The 16,078-nt window shown below is 31.5% G+C and overlaps 2 protein-coding genes across 2 annotated transcripts; one reads left to right on the top strand and one right to left on the bottom strand.

The window, feature by feature from the left end:
* Nucleotides 1-1,113: 1,113 nt before the first annotated feature.
* LOC130807763 (protein FAR-RED ELONGATED HYPOCOTYL 3-like) lies at nucleotides 1,114-3,076 on the top strand. The gene is made up of 2 exons (XM_057673100.1): nucleotides 1,114-1,398; nucleotides 1,565-3,076. Exons 1-2 carry the CDS (start codon nucleotides 1,114-1,116, stop codon nucleotides 3,074-3,076), a joined length of 1,797 nt encoding a protein of 598 aa, XP_057529083.1.
* A 10,935-nt stretch (nucleotides 3,077-14,011) lies between these two features.
* LOC130807744 (uncharacterized) lies at nucleotides 14,012-16,078 on the bottom strand. The gene is made up of 4 exons (XM_057673068.1): nucleotides 16,021-16,078; nucleotides 15,619-15,625; nucleotides 14,473-15,409; nucleotides 14,012-14,338 (listed from the first exon to the last, which is right to left on the bottom strand). The coding sequence occupies exons 1-4, from the start codon at nucleotides 16,076-16,078 to the stop codon at nucleotides 14,012-14,014; spliced, it is 1,329 nt and encodes a 442-aa protein (XP_057529051.1).

The following is a 16,078-nucleotide window of genomic DNA, read 5'->3' as shown; positions in this document are numbered from 1 at the left end:
ACTACTAACCTTGGTGATGCAAATTCTTCAAGTGAACTCATGGTAAGCCTCTATTTATCAATAATACGCAATAAAAGTGTAAAACTGTTTGATACTTTCTATCTCAAACTCTGCTGCTTTTTACAAAAAACTTTGATGCTTTTTTATAAAACTGTGATGTTTTTGTTTGTTTGATGCTTTCTACTTCAAACTGTGCTGCTTTTTACAAAAAACTTAGATGCTTTTTGTATAAAACATTGATGCTTTCTAAATCAAATCTGAGTTACATTTATTCAACACAAAATTCATTCGTTCTTTTCTTCGAATTCAACACGAAAACTATTTATCAATAATACGCAATAAAACTCATGATAACAATGCAAACATTTTTTATTTTTAAACAAAATGTCTTACTTTTTACACAAAATCGTAAATGTCTTACTTTTTGCTTTAGGTTGCATTGCAAGATAATAATGATAAGGCTGGAACATCTTTAACTGAGCATATGGAACTCTTACAAACTGTGACTTTTACAACCACTTCTAACCTTTGTGATAATGCAAATTCTTCAAGTCAACTCATGGTAAGCCTTTATTTTATCAATAATACACAGTAAAGTATATGCACAGCGTTACTTTTGGGTAGGAATTTTGATGATTTTTACACAAAATGTCTTACTTTTTGGTTTAGGTTGCAGTGCAAGATAATAATGATAAGGCTGGAACATCTTTAACTGAGCATATGGAACCCTTACAAACTGTGATTTTAACACCCACTTCTTTAAGTGAACATTTATATGTAAGTTTATTTATGATGATAATAATACATTTGGTGTTAATTTGTGTTGGAAATGTGTTACTTTATGTTGAAAACGTGTTGCTTTATGTTTAAAACAATGTTGCTGGTATTGTGTTTCAGGGTACACCTACTCATAACCTTAATCGTAAACAGTTCATCCCTCATTGTGAGAAAAATCTGATACCAGTACTGCATATGACTTTTGATTGATTAGAAGAAGGGGTGAAATTCTATGAAACATATACTAAGGCTTGTGGTTTTGACATTAGATCAGGGACTAAGAAAGTCTATAAAGGTGTTGTTACATCTAAATACTATTTGTGTAATAAACAAGGGATGAGGGAAGAGAAATTAGGTGCATTAAGAAGAAGACTTGTAACTCGTGAAGATTGTTATGCTAAAATTGTTTTTCAAAGGACTAAAGAGGGTAAATATTGGGTTTTTAAGTTTATTGAAGCCCATAGCCACATTCTTGCCTCACCTATTTCTAGGCAACATTTAAAAGGGTCATCTAGTTTAAATAGTGGACAAAAAAGATACATTATGAACAATTTGAACTTGAATAAAGGTCCAACAAGTTCATATAGGATGTGGAAAGAACAAGTAGGAAGTTATTTGAAAGTAGGTGCTTCACTTGATAACTTTAAAAACTTTTATAGGGATTTAAAGTGTTTTATTAATGAATCTGATGGGCAAATGTTTGTGGAAATGTTTGTTAAGAAGAAAGAAATTTCACCTAGTTTTTTTTTTTGATTTTGAGGTTGATGATACTAAATCTCTATCGAAGGCAATTTGGGCTGATGGTATTAGTAGGAGAAACTATTCATTGTTTGGTGATTCGATATCTGTGGATGCTACTTATGGTACTAACAAGTATAATCAAATTTTTGTTCCTTTCTCGGGTGTTGACCATCACAAAAAATGTGTTACTTTTGCTGTCGGTCTTATTAGTAGGGAAGATGTATCTTCTTATACTTGGTTATTTGAATCTTTTTTGAGGGCAATGAATGGTAAACAACCAGATTCCATTATAACAGACCAAGATCCAGCCATAAAAATTGCTCTACCCAATGTTTTTGACAAGTCTATTCATAAATTCTGTTGTTGGCATATAATGAAGAAACTAACTGATAAAGTTTCTATTGATTTACGTAATGATGATGAGTTTTTAAGAAGAATTAATAGACTTGTATATAATAGGGATAATGAGCCCCATGAATTTGAAGATCAGTGGTCAAAAATGATGTCGGATTATGAGCATGCTAATTTAAGAAATAATGACTGGTTGAATAGTATGTATGATATTAGAGAAATGTGGGTGCCCGCATATTTTAGAGATCTTTATATGGGTGGTTTGTTTAGAACAACATCTAGGTCGGAAAGTGAGAACAATTTTTTCAATTACTTTGTGAACAAATTTCTTACATTAGTTGAACTCCAAATGAGGTTTCAAAGTGCAATGGATGTTCAACGTTATATGATGCAAACACTAGATAGTAAATGCAAGTTATATTCTGCACCTTTGAAGACTCGTATCCCTCTTGAAAAACATGCTTCTAGTGTGTACACAGATGTTGTTTTTAAGGATTTTCAAGAACAAATTCTTAGCGCACGCGATGAGTGTGGTTTTGAAAAGAATTTCGTTAGAGATGGCAAGGATGTGTATCGTGTGGTACATTTCAACACTGGGACAATTTTTGAAGTTGTGTATGATGCACAAACATTGTATGTTGATTGCTGTTGTAAGTTATTCAAAAGAGTAGGAGTCTTATGTAAGCATGTATTATGGGTTTTGCATCCAAAAGGCGTTAAATATATACCAGAACCTTACATATTGAAAAGGTGGTCAAAAGATGCTAGTAAAACACCTGTCTATGATATTGATGGCACATTATTGGATGGTAATAGTGCTATGGAATCTAGAAAAGGGGTTTTAGGAGATGTTTGGAATGAGGTACATCGATGCATTAGTTTGGCAGAAGATGATGAGGATGATTTGGTTGAACTTTTGCACAAAATGAAGTTGTATTCAGCTGAACTTTTAGCAAAAAAGAATCGTGGGCTTGAGAAGACAAAACGTCAAGAGTTAGAAAAGTGTTTGGGTTGTGAAGCTCCTAAAACAATTACAATTCAAAACCCTAAACAATCTTCAAACAAAGGCAAGAGGAAAGAAAAAGATCCAAAACAAAAGGATACTGAAGATGAAGAAGAGCAAAGGGTGACCAAGCAAAGACAATGTAAAAGTTGTGGCAAAGTTGCAGGTCACAATAGTCGTACGTGTCCACATAAGAAAAAATAAGTAAGTACAATATGATATAAAAAGTGTTATGTAACGGATCGTTCTTTTTCCAATGTAGGTTTATTATAAAATATAGTAAGTAATGCTAAGCGGAAGTCTATCGAACCGTGATTATTGCGAAAAAGAAACAAAACAAAACAGAATTTTCAAAAAAAAAACAAGGAAAACTTAAATCATTAAAATATAATTTTACGTATTACATCTTTCTTTAATACATAATTATCGTCTTTACATACCCGTAATATAAACTACATACTTATAATATCCTAATCTCACATAAACAATACAATAGCTTCTTAATAACTTCATGTAAAGTTACCTGCAGCATCTGCTCCCGAAATATGGGAACAGCCGATGGAAATCGGTCAGCTTTAAAAAAAACCGAGTATAGAAACTTACCGTAATTATGCAAGTATAGAGAATATATGCATTGCAACAAATAATATGCAAAAATAAGTGCATCACAATGAATAATATGCAAGGTATCTTATGTATTGTAGGGAATTCATTTTTATATTAGATTCATTTATATATATTAAACTTCTGGTCCTTCTGCTTGAGTACCAGGGCGTGATTTACTAACACTTCTGCTTGAGTGTTAGGGCATGGAATCCGATTATTTATTTAATGAATGCAACACATATGATCTTTGTTTGATATATGTAAGGGCCTGTTAGGGTGAGGTAAACCAAAACCCCTAACTTAGTGGGAGTCGTCACTCCTCCAGTATAATGTTGCTCGAGCCACAGATCAGGTTAAACAACCTTACTGTGTTCGCCGTATTTTACGTGCCGGAAAACACGTCCCACGTTTTTTTACATGCCGGAAGCATGGTTCGGCATTTCCTTACTATCAAGCCTTTTTATTATCATGTTACTGTTTTCATATAAATGCAACATTACAATAACATACAATAGAAATAAATTCATTACGACTTACATACAAATAATCATTTATTACTATTAAAATCAAAACTAAATGGGTCTTTCGTATTTATTTATAAATAAATTTCAATTATGCTTCATTATTTTCTTAATAACTTATTTTTAGATTTAATACATGAATAATTAATTTCCTTAAGATTAAAATCTACATGAAATATTTTAAAATAAATAACTTATTATTAATTGAGTTGGTGTATATTCTTATTCACCAAAATAAATTAATTTTAATTATTATTTTCATTTTTCTTTCTTTTTGCCTACAATAACAATTTAGATTATTAATTTATTTCTTTAAAATTTCAATATCACAAAATTTTACAAAAAAAATAATTTAAATGAAATGAAAATACAGTAACACTAAAATAAATTATTTTTTTTTCCAGAATTATTTATTTTTAACCAATTTATGAATTTTCTTATTTAATGCGTTTTTTTTAAGCAAAAATTAATAATAATATTTATACTCAACTATAATTCACGAAATTAATGCACAACTTATATTTCATATATATATATATATGTACAGAAAAATTTTCGTTTAAAAATATTAATTTTTACTATTTTAATTAAAATTATTTCAGATTTTGCGGTTTGTTTTTTTAGAAAAAATTAATAATATTATTTATACTCAATAATATTTCACGAAATTAACACACAATATATATCTCATATATATATATGTACAGAAAAAATTTCGTTTAAAAATATTAATATTTACTATTTTAATTTAAATTATTTCAGATTTTGCGGTTTTTGGCAATTCAAAGAATAAATCATATAAATTAAATTACAACGAATTAATTCACCAAAATTTGCAGAAAATGAAATTTAAATATAATAAACACATATAAAAATTTATGGGCATAATTTCATGTAAATAAATATATGTAAGAATTTATACCTTTAATAATTTACTATTAACCAATTTCTTTTGTTGTAGAATTTTTAGCCACAATATTTGCTTCCTCCCCTTGAATTTCTATAATTAACACTAAATACTATTATTAGAAAATTTTTGAGAATTTTTAGGAATTTTTCTAGGGTTTTTATAATTTTTTTAGGAATTAGCTCTTATGAATTAATAATAATAATTTTTTTTTTCCTTCTCCTATTTTTTTCTTCCTTTACCCACGGTTCTTTGGTGTATTTATAGGCTCAAGATTTTATTATTTTAATTATTTTCCTTATCCTTCATGGGCAAGTAATTAATTTTTAACTCCAAGATTTTTTTTTACTTTCTTGGTTTTATCTAAAGATAAGATTAACTAAACTTAGGCCACCTAGCATTGCTTGCCGCCAACTTCCAGATTTTTTTTTTTTTTTTTTTTTTTTTTTTTTAATTGTTATTATTATTATTGTATATATTTTTATTTTTAATCATAATTTAATATAGGAAATAAAAAGATTAAGTTATTGTAGGTAATTTAGCTAGACCTAATATTTAGGTAATTTATTTTAAGAGAAATAAATTATATATAAAAGAAAATCGAGAACTTAAAAACGATTGGAATAAAATTTCGAAATGGCATTAAAAAGAAAATAATAAAACGAAACGATTATTGAATTTGTCAAAATATTTAAGATTAAGAAAAACGGTCTGTTACAACTCTTCCCCCCTTAACATAGTTTCGTCCCGAAACTTGAACCTAAATGAACAACTGGGGATAGCGTTCTCTCATATCAGTTTCACTTTCCCAAGTTGCTTCTTCGACATGATGGTTCGACCATAGCACTTTAACTTGAGGTATTCTTTTATTCCTCAATTCTTTCACTTGACGATCCAAAATTCTAATTGGTCTTTCTTCATAAGCTAGGTTTTCATCAATTTGGAGGGGTTCGTGAACTAACACATGGGATGGATCGTGGATATACTTTCTCAACTGAGAAACATGGAATACATTATGAACTCTAGCTAAACCCGGGGGTAAAGCTAGTTCGTATGCCACCTCCCCTACTCTTTTCAAAATTTCAAAGGGTCCGATAAATTTAGGGCTTAATTTCCCTTTTATCCCAAAGCGTTGGACTCCCTTCGTTGGTGAAATCTTTAGAAATACTTTGTCACCTTCAGAAAATTGCAAAGCTCTGCGACGGTTGTCTGCATAACTCTTCTGTCTACTTTGTGCTGCCTTCATATTCTCTTGCACTACCCTCAAGCTATCAATAGAGTCTTGGATAAGATCTGGTCCTTCAGGCACATTTCGGTCCATCTGATCCCAACATAACGGCACTCGACATTTTCTCCCGTATAAGGCTTCGTTTGGTGCCATCTTGATGCTGGTTTGATAGCTGTTGTTGTATGAAAACTCTATCAAAGGCAATTTCTGTTCCCATGAACCACCAAATTCAAGAATACAACATCTCAAAAGATCCTCTAATGTCTGGATGGTTCTTTCGGTTTGGCCATCAGTAGCCGGATGAAATGCGGTACTTAAACATAGCTTCGATCCGAATGCTTCTTGCAACTTTTCCCAAAATCGAGACAAAAATTTTGGGTCTCTGTCAGACACAATTGTTCTCGGTACTCCATGTAATCTTACAATTTCTCGAACATAAGCATCAGCCAATTGTTTTACTGACCATGTTCCCTTTATTGGCAGGAACCTTGCAACTTTGGTCAATCTGTCAACTATTACCCAAATTGTGTCATTTCCTCGTTGCGTTCTTGGTAATCCAACTACAAAATCCATGGATACGGAATCCCATTTCCACTCAGGAATTTCTAGTGGTTGAAGTAGTCCAGAACTCTTCTCCCTTTCAAATTTCACCTTCTGGCATATCAAGCATCGAGATACAAAATCAGCTACATCTTTCCTCATACCTTTCCACCAAAATAATTTCCTTAATTCTTCAATCATTTTATCTCTACCAGGGTGTAAGTGAAACATTCCTTGGTGTCCTTCCTTCAAAATCTCTTTTTTCAACTCTGTGTTGTCTGGTATACACAATCTCCCGTTCATTCTTAGTTCACCTTTCTCACCCACTTCGAACGCTTTTGTCTCTTTTCTTTGAACTCGAATGATTAACTCGATTATCTCGGGATCTTCTTGTTGTGCTTCTATAATTCTTTCGAACAAAGTCGGTTGTATAGTCATTGCTCCCAAATATTCAACAACTTGATAGTGATTAACAATTTCTAGATCTAACTTCTGGATTTCTCGGTATAATTCCCAAGGTACCTCATTATAGCATTTACAAATATCCTCGGTCTTCTGCTCAATGCATCTGCCACTTTGTTTGCTTTTCCGGGATGATAATTTATGTCAACTTCAAAGTCTTTAATGATTTCCAGCCACCGCCTTTGTCGCATATTCAGCTCCTTCTGAGTGAAGACATATTTCAAATTTTTATGATCAGTGAAGATCTTGCATGGTACTCCATAGAGATAATGTCTCCATAACTTCAGAGCAAAAATTACAGCTGCTAGTTCAATGTCGTGTACTGGATAATTCAACTCGTGTGGCCTTAATTGCCTTGACGCATAAGCTACTACTTTGCCTTCTTGCATTAGCACACATCCCAAACCTTCCTTCGATGCATCACAATATACCTCAAATGCTTTCCCACAGTCGGGCATGATCAACACAGGTGCCGTCGTAAGTCTCCTTTTAAGCTCTTCTAATGATTTACTCTGCTTCTCGCCCCACTGAAACCGAACTCCCTTTTTAAGCAACTCAAACAACGGTCGGGCAATTTTAGAAAAATTTTCCACAAACTTCCTGTAATAGCCTGCCAAGCCTAAGAAACTTCTTACTTCAGTAACACTCTTTTGATTCGGCCATTCCATCACTGCTCTAATCTTTTCAAGGTCAACAGAATTTCCATCTTTCGAAACAACGTGCCCTAAGAAAGATATGTTCTCTAACAAAAATTCACATTTACTAAACTTGCCATAAAGTTTCTCCTTTCTCAACTTCTCTAAAACTATCCTTAAGTGCTGCTCATGTTGCTCTTCATTCTTCGAATACACCAATATATCATCAATAAACACAACCACAAACTTATCCAGGTAAGGGTTGAAATATCTTTGCATGAGGTCCATAAATGCTGCTGGAGCATTCGTTAGACCAAATGGCATTACTAGAAACTCATAGTGCCCATATCTGGTTCTGAATGCAGTCTTAGGAATATCTTCTTCAGCAATCCTCAATTGATGATAACCAGACCTCAAATCTATCTTCGAAAAGACCCTTGCTCCCCCTAACTGATCAAAAAGGTCGTCTATCCTTGGCAAAGGATAACGATTCTTGATGGTAATCTTATTGATCTCCCGATAATCAATGCATAGCCTCATACTCCCATCTTTCTTTCTGACAAAGAGGACCGGAGCTCCCCATGGTGAAACGCTAGGTCGAATGAAACCTTTTTCCAGCAATTCATCTAGCTGCTTTTTCAGCTCAGCCAATTCAGCTGGAGCAAAACGGTAAGGAGTTTTAGAAATAGGGGTGATATCAGGAATAAGGTCAATATGGAAGTCTACTTCTCTTCTTGGAGGTATACCGGGTAATTCTTCAGGAAACACATCAGAATATTCTTGCACGATCGGGGTTTCTTGCAAACTAGGTTTAGGTTTTACTTCTTCAGTAGTAACATAACATAAGAACCCTTCATCTCCTTGTCTTATCATTTGTGATGCTTGAATTACAGAAATTGTCTCTAGCTGAGATCTTGAGTTCTTCCGAATACACTTTGTTCCCTCGGGAGTTTTTATTTTAACAACCTTTTCCTTACACAAAATCTCCGCTGAATATTTCTCCAACCAATCCATACCGAAAATGATATCAAATGTTCCCAAATCGAATTGAATTAAGTCAGTTGGTAAAAGATTCCCACAAATCTCCAATGGAAAATCATAAAAGATACGATCACACAGGTAAGGTGTACCATCAGGTAAGTTGATACACAAGTGGGATTTTTGAGGTTTTAAAGAAATAGAAGATATGCGGAGAAAAGCACTGGAAATAAAAGACCTATCCGCTCCACAATCAAACAAAACATTTGCCGTAAAATTACCAACAGGAAATTTTCCAGAAATTACTTTACCTTCAACTTCAAACTCCTGGTGTAAACCATCATAATGATCTCCAATTGCATGCAGGCCTACTAATGCTTTAGTCTCATTCCTCTGATTGCCAAATGCTCTGTTTCCTGCAGCTTCTGATGTTGTTTTGCTCAGATTGAACGTTTCCCCACAGTTATTAGCCAGATGTCCCTCCTTGTGACACTTGTAGCATACAATCTTCCCATTACAGTTTCGGCCTCGATGATCTTTTCCACATAACCTACATTTCCACTGTGTCGGCCTTGCTACAGTCTGAAACGGCTTCTTCCCCTCATTCCTGGCCTTCTTGTACCTACTGCCCCCACTAGATTCATTCTTTCTTTTATTAAACCCGTCTTTTTTTTTCCAAAATACGCTCGTACTCCAAGGCTTGATTGTACAAATCATCAAAATCTTGATATCTAGGAGTGCCTTTTTGGATCCTGAGGTTCAGACCTTCGAAAAATCTAATCGCCTTGCCCCGATCAGAGATCACAATTTCGGTAGCGAATCTAGCCAGCTCTCTGAACTTACTTGCGTACTCGATCACTGACATAGTTCCCTGTCTTAGAAACAAGAATTCATTCTCTTTCTTTCTCTGAAGCGAGGGTGGGTAAAATTGATCACGAAGCTTCTTTATAAATTCTTCCCAAGTAGAATCTATGGCGGTTTGTTTTACAGTCCTCCACCATAATTCAGCAGTGCCTGTTAAGTAGAATGCGGCTAATTTCACTTTCATCCTTGACGGGCAGTTTATAGCCTCCAACAGTTTCTCCATTTCTGCAATCCAATCCTCAAAGCGAACTGGATCAGGTTCTCCATCATATTTTGGAGGTTGATGACTAGACAATCTCTTATAAAATTTCCCCTCATCATCTTCATGGAAACGACTCATCTGCTTCTCCATTAAGTTCAGCAGCCTCTCATTATTCCTTTCCATCATTCTTAACTGATTTTCCAGAGCCTGAACTCTTGCATCCTGGGTCGTGTCATCAGCAAAATCATTCCTCGTCTCTTGAGGTTCACTTCTTGCGATACATCCTCTACCACCACCTCTTGGCATCTTCAATAAAGTAGGGAAGTGTTGCGTTAGCTACATTTTAAATTGCAAATCACATATTTTTTTTAAGCACAGAAAACACATAAAACAAATTTCATTTAAAATACTAATTTTAATTTATTTTTTTTTTTTTCAAAATGTAATTTATCACGGTGTTTCCTAGTATCGGATAAGAAGATCCGACCATTCGAATAACGTTGGCTCTGATACCAAGTGTAACGGATCGTTCTTTTTCCAATGTAGGTTTATTATAAAATATAGTAAGTAATGCTAAGCGGAAGTCTATCGAACCGTGATTATTGCGAAAAAGAAACAAAACAAAACAGAATTTTCAAAAAAAAAACAAGGAAAACTTAAATCATTAAAATATAATTTTACGTATTACATCTTTCTTTAATACATAATTATCGTCTTTACATACCCGTAATATAAACTACATACTTATAATATCCTAATCTCACATAAACAATACAATAGCTTCTTAATAACTTCATGTAAAGTTACCTGCAGCATCTGCTCCCGAAATATGGGAACAACCGATGGAAATCGGTCAGCTTTAAAAAAAACCGAGTATAGAAACTTACCGTAATTATGCAAGTATAGAGAATATATGCATTGCAACAAATAATATGCAAAAATAAGTGCATCACAATGAATAATATGCAAGGTATCTTATGTATTGTAGGGAATTCATTTTTATATTAGATTCATTTATATATATTAAACTTCTGGTCCTTCTGCTTGAGTACCAGGGCGTGATTTACTAACACTTCTGCTTGAGTGTTAGGGCATGGAATCCGATTATTTATTTAATGAATGCAACACATATGATCTTTGTTTGATATATGTAAGGGCCTGTTAGGGTGAGGTAAACCAAAACCCCTAACTTAGTGGGAGTCGTCACTCCTCCAGTATAATGTTGCTCGAGCCACAGATCAGGTTAAACAACCTTACTGTGTTCGCCGTATTTTACGTGCCGGAAAACACGTCCCACGTTTTTTTACATGCCGGAAGCATGGTTCGGCATTTCCTTACTATCAAGCCTTTTTATTATCATGTTACTGTTTTCATATAAATGCAACATTACAATAACATACAATAGAAATAAATTCATTACGACTTACATACAAATAATCATTTATTACTATTAAAATCAAAACCAAATGGGTCTTTCGTATTTATTTATAAATAAATTTCAATTATGCTTCATTATTTTCTTAATAACTTATTTTTAGATTTAATACATGAATAATTAATTTCCTTAAGATTAAAATCTACATGAAATATTTTAAAATAAATAACTTATTATTAATTGAGTTGGTGTATATTCTTATTCACCAAAATAAATTAATTTTAATTATTATTTTCATTTTTCTTTCTTTTTGCCTACAATAACAATTTAGATTATTAATTTATTTCTTTAAAATTTCAATATCACAAAATTTTACAAAAAAAATAATTTAAATGAAATGAAAATACAGTAACACTAAAATAAATTATTTTTTTTTCCAGAATTATTTATTTTTAACCAATTTATGAATTTTCTTATTTAATGCGTTTTTTTTAAGCAAAAATTAATAATAATATTTATACTCAACTATAATTCACGAAATTAATGCACAACTTATATTTCATATATATATATATATATATATGTACAGAAAAATTTTCGTTTAAAAATATTAATGTTTACTATTTTAATTAAAATTATTTCAGATTTTGCGGTTTTGTTTTTTAGAAAAAATTAATAATAATATTTATACTCAATAATATTTCACGAAATTAACACACAATCTATATCTCATATATATATATATGTACAGAAAAAATTTCGTTTAAAAATATTAATATTTACTATTTTAATTTAAATTATTTCAGATTTTGCGGTTTTTGGCAATTCAAAGAATAAATCATATAAATTAAATTACAACGAATTAATTCACCAAAATTTGCAGAAAATGAAATTTAAATATAATAAACACATATAAAAATTTATGGGCATAATTTCATGTAAATAAATATATGTAAGAATTTATACCTTTAATAATTTACTATTAACCAATTTCTTTTGTTGTAGAAGTTTTAGCCACAATATTTGCTTCCTCCCCTTGAATTTCTATAATTAACACTAAATACTATTATTAGAAAATTTTTGAGAATTTTCAGGAATTTTTCTAGGGTTTTTATAATTTTTTTAGGAATTAGCTCTTATGAATTAATAATAATAATTTTTTTTTTTCCTTCTCCTATTTTATTCTTCCTTTACCCACGGTTCTTTGGTGTATTTATAGGCTCAAGATTTTATTATTTTAATTATTTTCCTTATCCTTCATGGGCAAGTAATTAATTTTTAACTCTAAGATTTTTTTTTACTTTCTTGGTTTTATCTAAAGATAAGATTAACTAAACTTAGGCCACCTAGCATTGCTTGCCGCCAACTTCCAGATTTTTTTTTTTTTTTTTTTTAAAAATTATTATTATTATTATTGTATATATTTTTATTTTTAATCATAATTTAATATAGGAAATAAAAAGATTAAGTTATTGTAGGTAATTTAGCTAGACCTAATATTTAGGTAATTTATTTTAAGAGAAATAAATTATATATAAAAGAAAATCGAGAACTTAAAAACGATTGGAATAAAATTTCGAAATGGCATTAAAAAGAAAATAATAAAACGAAACGATTATTGAATTTGTCAAAATATTTAAGATTAAGAAAAACGGTCTGTTACATGTTACCTCTTGAATTTTATGTTGGTACTTTCTTTTGATAAATAGTGATACTATCGTTTCTGTTTTCCACATTTAGACATTTAACATATATATTTGTTCACTGAATCTTGCAGGTGACTTGTTTTATGAAATACAGTGGTAAATGATTGAATCCCTGCTTCAGAAGAACAATTATATTTGGGGTTGTGTAGCAGTTGCAAAGTGTAAACTAATTTATGATCGATTCTCTAGAGAAATAGTCTAATCATTAGTATTAGTAGTATGTAGATTACTTTCTGTTTATTTTAACATTAGTAGGTTGTATTTTATGAAGAGGATAATTGCCTTTAGACAAATATCTGTTTATTTTAACATTGTAATTGTTAGAATTAGTTATTTGTAGACTAATTTATTTTTAATGTCATTATCATTCAATTTATCACAAATATTCTGTTGAAATTATCACAGTTTTTGTTGAAAGCATCACGATTTTATGTGAAAAGCATCACACGTTTATAAATGTAACACATCATATATGAAATGGTAGAAGATGATGTATTGAATGATACAGCTGTATTCATAAAATCTGTTGCTTCCAAAAAGCATCACATGATATATGAAATGGTAGAAGTAAATTTTTGTAATAATGAAAGAAATATATATAAACAAAAAAGAAATGTACAAATGCAGGGAGGTAGAATTCCATTAAGTGGCAAATAATACACTATTTCAAACTGTGCTGCTTTTTCAAAAAACTTTGATGCTTTTTGGTATAAAATTGTGATGCTTTGTTTGTTTGATTACCAAAACAAATAGTTTACGATTTGTATAAAACAAATAGTTATGATGAACATCATTAGTGATTACCAAAACTTATGATGAATAGACTTAAGCAGTCAGTTACTTAAGTATAAAGCATTTGAAGTACCTACAAAACATTATCATTTGAAGTACCTACATAAGTACCAAAACTTATGATTACAAATAGTTACTTAAGCAGTCAGATGCAAAATAAACTATTTGAAGTAGCAAAGTTTGAAGTATAAAGCATCATACAAAACATCACACGTCAACACATCATCACAGTTTGATGATGTTTACATCACAGTTTGAAGTACAAATTCATAACATATATTTGTTGAATCATCACAGTTTTGTCATGGAATGAAAACACAAACTCAAATTTTTTTCTTTCCTCTCTTCTTCGCAATCAATTTCGGTGCTGGTGAAGGTGTTTTCTCAAGATTTGATATTCCCAGGTCAAAGCTTGGTAAGTCGATGTCAGCTGTTCGTCTTTTAACAACTCTTATCCTGTTCATAATCTCATCAATCTCCTCCATCACTTTTGGGTCTGAATACCATTGCGATAGTGTTGGAGAGTTTGATGATTGTCCGACATCTTGTGCTTGATTGCCTTTTGCTTTTAACTTCAAGAGTCTCGATAGATGATGTTGAGTAACAATTTCCATGTTTCTCTTCATCTTGCTAACTTCCTCCATAAGCTCCTTAATAAAAAGAATATATTAACAAAAAACAGTTCAATTTAAACTTCTTATAAAAAAAACTGCTATTTTATAGTTTAAAATGTGCTACTGGTTGTTTTTATAAAAAATTAAATGTTAAAAATAATATTACTTACATCACCAGCTGTATCATGAATTTTTTGATCAGAAGATGCCAACAAGCCATCGGGAATAGGGATCTTGAGATACATCCCATTTTCTTCTAGCTCCACCTCATCATCATGCGATTTTTTTCTTAATTTCTTTGAAACTGGGTATGTGTCTCCATCGAAATCACCCAGTCCAAAGGATCTAGCCTTCAACTCAAGTTGTGCCCTTTTTTTCAAAGTCTCATAAGTCCAATGTTGGATTAAGGGCAACCTTGATGATGGAAAAATACCTAGAGAGCTAACTCGATGGTAAAAGCAAATTTCTAATATGGCTAGACATGAAGGAATATTTTTCAAATTTTTTGTTTGGCATCTCTCCAAGCCATTTCTAAACCTATCAAACACTAAACCACACCAGTTAAGATTTTTTATCTCCTTAACATCAACTAATGGTTTAAGCAAACTATGATCAACAGTTCGGTGTGAATTGGGAGCCAAAAATGTGATAAAAGCATACATTACAAAAAACCTTTTAAAATCATCGCCTCCATCAGTTAAGTCCAACAACATTTTGGAAAGTAGTTGTTCAGCAGATATATCCTTAGTCCCAACACAATCAAGTTTTTGTTGCCACTCCTCAAATAAATCATACTCAGAAATATCTTCATTTGAATTAGTTTGTTTGATAACATCATTAACAGTTAATGGCAAGCCAAAAATATCGCAGACATCATACTCAGTTATAGTGTACTTGCAGTTTTGATTGACTATGAAAACTGAAGTACTGACATCGTATTGGTTGATAAAGTACTTAGCCATACCATGATAAGACATCTTAATTCTCAACAAAAGCAATCCTTCAAAACCAATTTCTTTCACCGCAGTCCTTGGATTATCATTCAATTTATCACACAAAGAAACCATTTGAGAAGGAGATGAGAGCATATGAAGTTGACCTTCTCTCCTGTAACCCATCAAAATTGTATATTCATAATTGTTGTAGAAAAGCATCACAATTTTATGTAGAAAGAATTACAGTTTTACTCAAAAAAAAGCATCTACATCTATAACTTACTTCTTTTTTGGAATTGTTGTAGAAGAAACGATTTGTACACTTTCTCATTTAGTTATTGCTAATCGAGGTTCTTCTTCCATTCCCGCAGCAACAACTACTTGAACTCTAAAAAACATAAAATGAAGTATTAAGAAAAGCATCACATTCGTTCTGATAGACATCACAATTTTTTATAAAAAGCATCACATTCTGTAAATGAAGCAACAGTTTTTTTTGTTGAAAAGCATCACATTGTATTAAGAAAAGCATCACAATTAAAAACAAACATAAAACTTACTGTTTCTTTTTGGAAGCAACAGATTTTTTGTTTTTGGGAAAGGTTGTTCCTCTTCATGATTTTCTTCTACTATTGCAGCTACTTCAACACTGAAGCATCACAATTTTATGAATACAGCATCACATTTTATAAAAAGAAAGCAACATTTTCTTTTTAAACAAGACTTACCTTTTCTTTTTTGAGGCAACAATTTTTATTCTTTTCCCTCGTGTACTTGGCATACCTTGAGGATCTGCTATTATTGGTTCTTCAACTTGTGCAGAATTTCGAGTAACTACCAT

The sequence above is a fragment of the Amaranthus tricolor genome, chromosome 1 (genome assembly GCF_026212465.1).
Source record: "Amaranthus tricolor cultivar Red isolate AtriRed21 chromosome 1, ASM2621246v1, whole genome shotgun sequence".
Lineage (NCBI taxonomy): Eukaryota > Viridiplantae > Streptophyta > Magnoliopsida > Caryophyllales > Amaranthaceae > Amaranthus > Amaranthus tricolor.
This window is presented reverse-complemented; position numbering and strand designations above follow the sequence as displayed.

What these genes read in the sequence shown, in the direction of transcription:
- LOC130807763 (XM_057673100.1), top strand. Translation starts at nt 1,114, where the DNA reads ATGAGGGAAGAGAAATTAGGTGCATTAAGAAGAAGACTTGTAACTCGT. An exon ending in AAGTAGGAAGTTATTTGAAA is followed by an intron (nt 1,399 to 1,564) that starts GTAGGTGCTTCA and finishes TCTCTATCGAAG; the next exon opens with GCAATTTGGGCTGATGGTAT.
- LOC130807744 (XM_057673068.1), bottom strand. Translation starts at nt 16,078, where the DNA reads ATGGTAGTTACTCGAAATTCTGCACAAGTTGAAGAACCAATAATAGCA. An exon ending in TTCATGATACAGCTGGTGAT is followed by an intron (nt 14,339 to 14,472) that starts GTAAGTAATATT and finishes CTTTTTATTAAG; the next exon opens with GAGCTTATGGAGGAAGTTAG.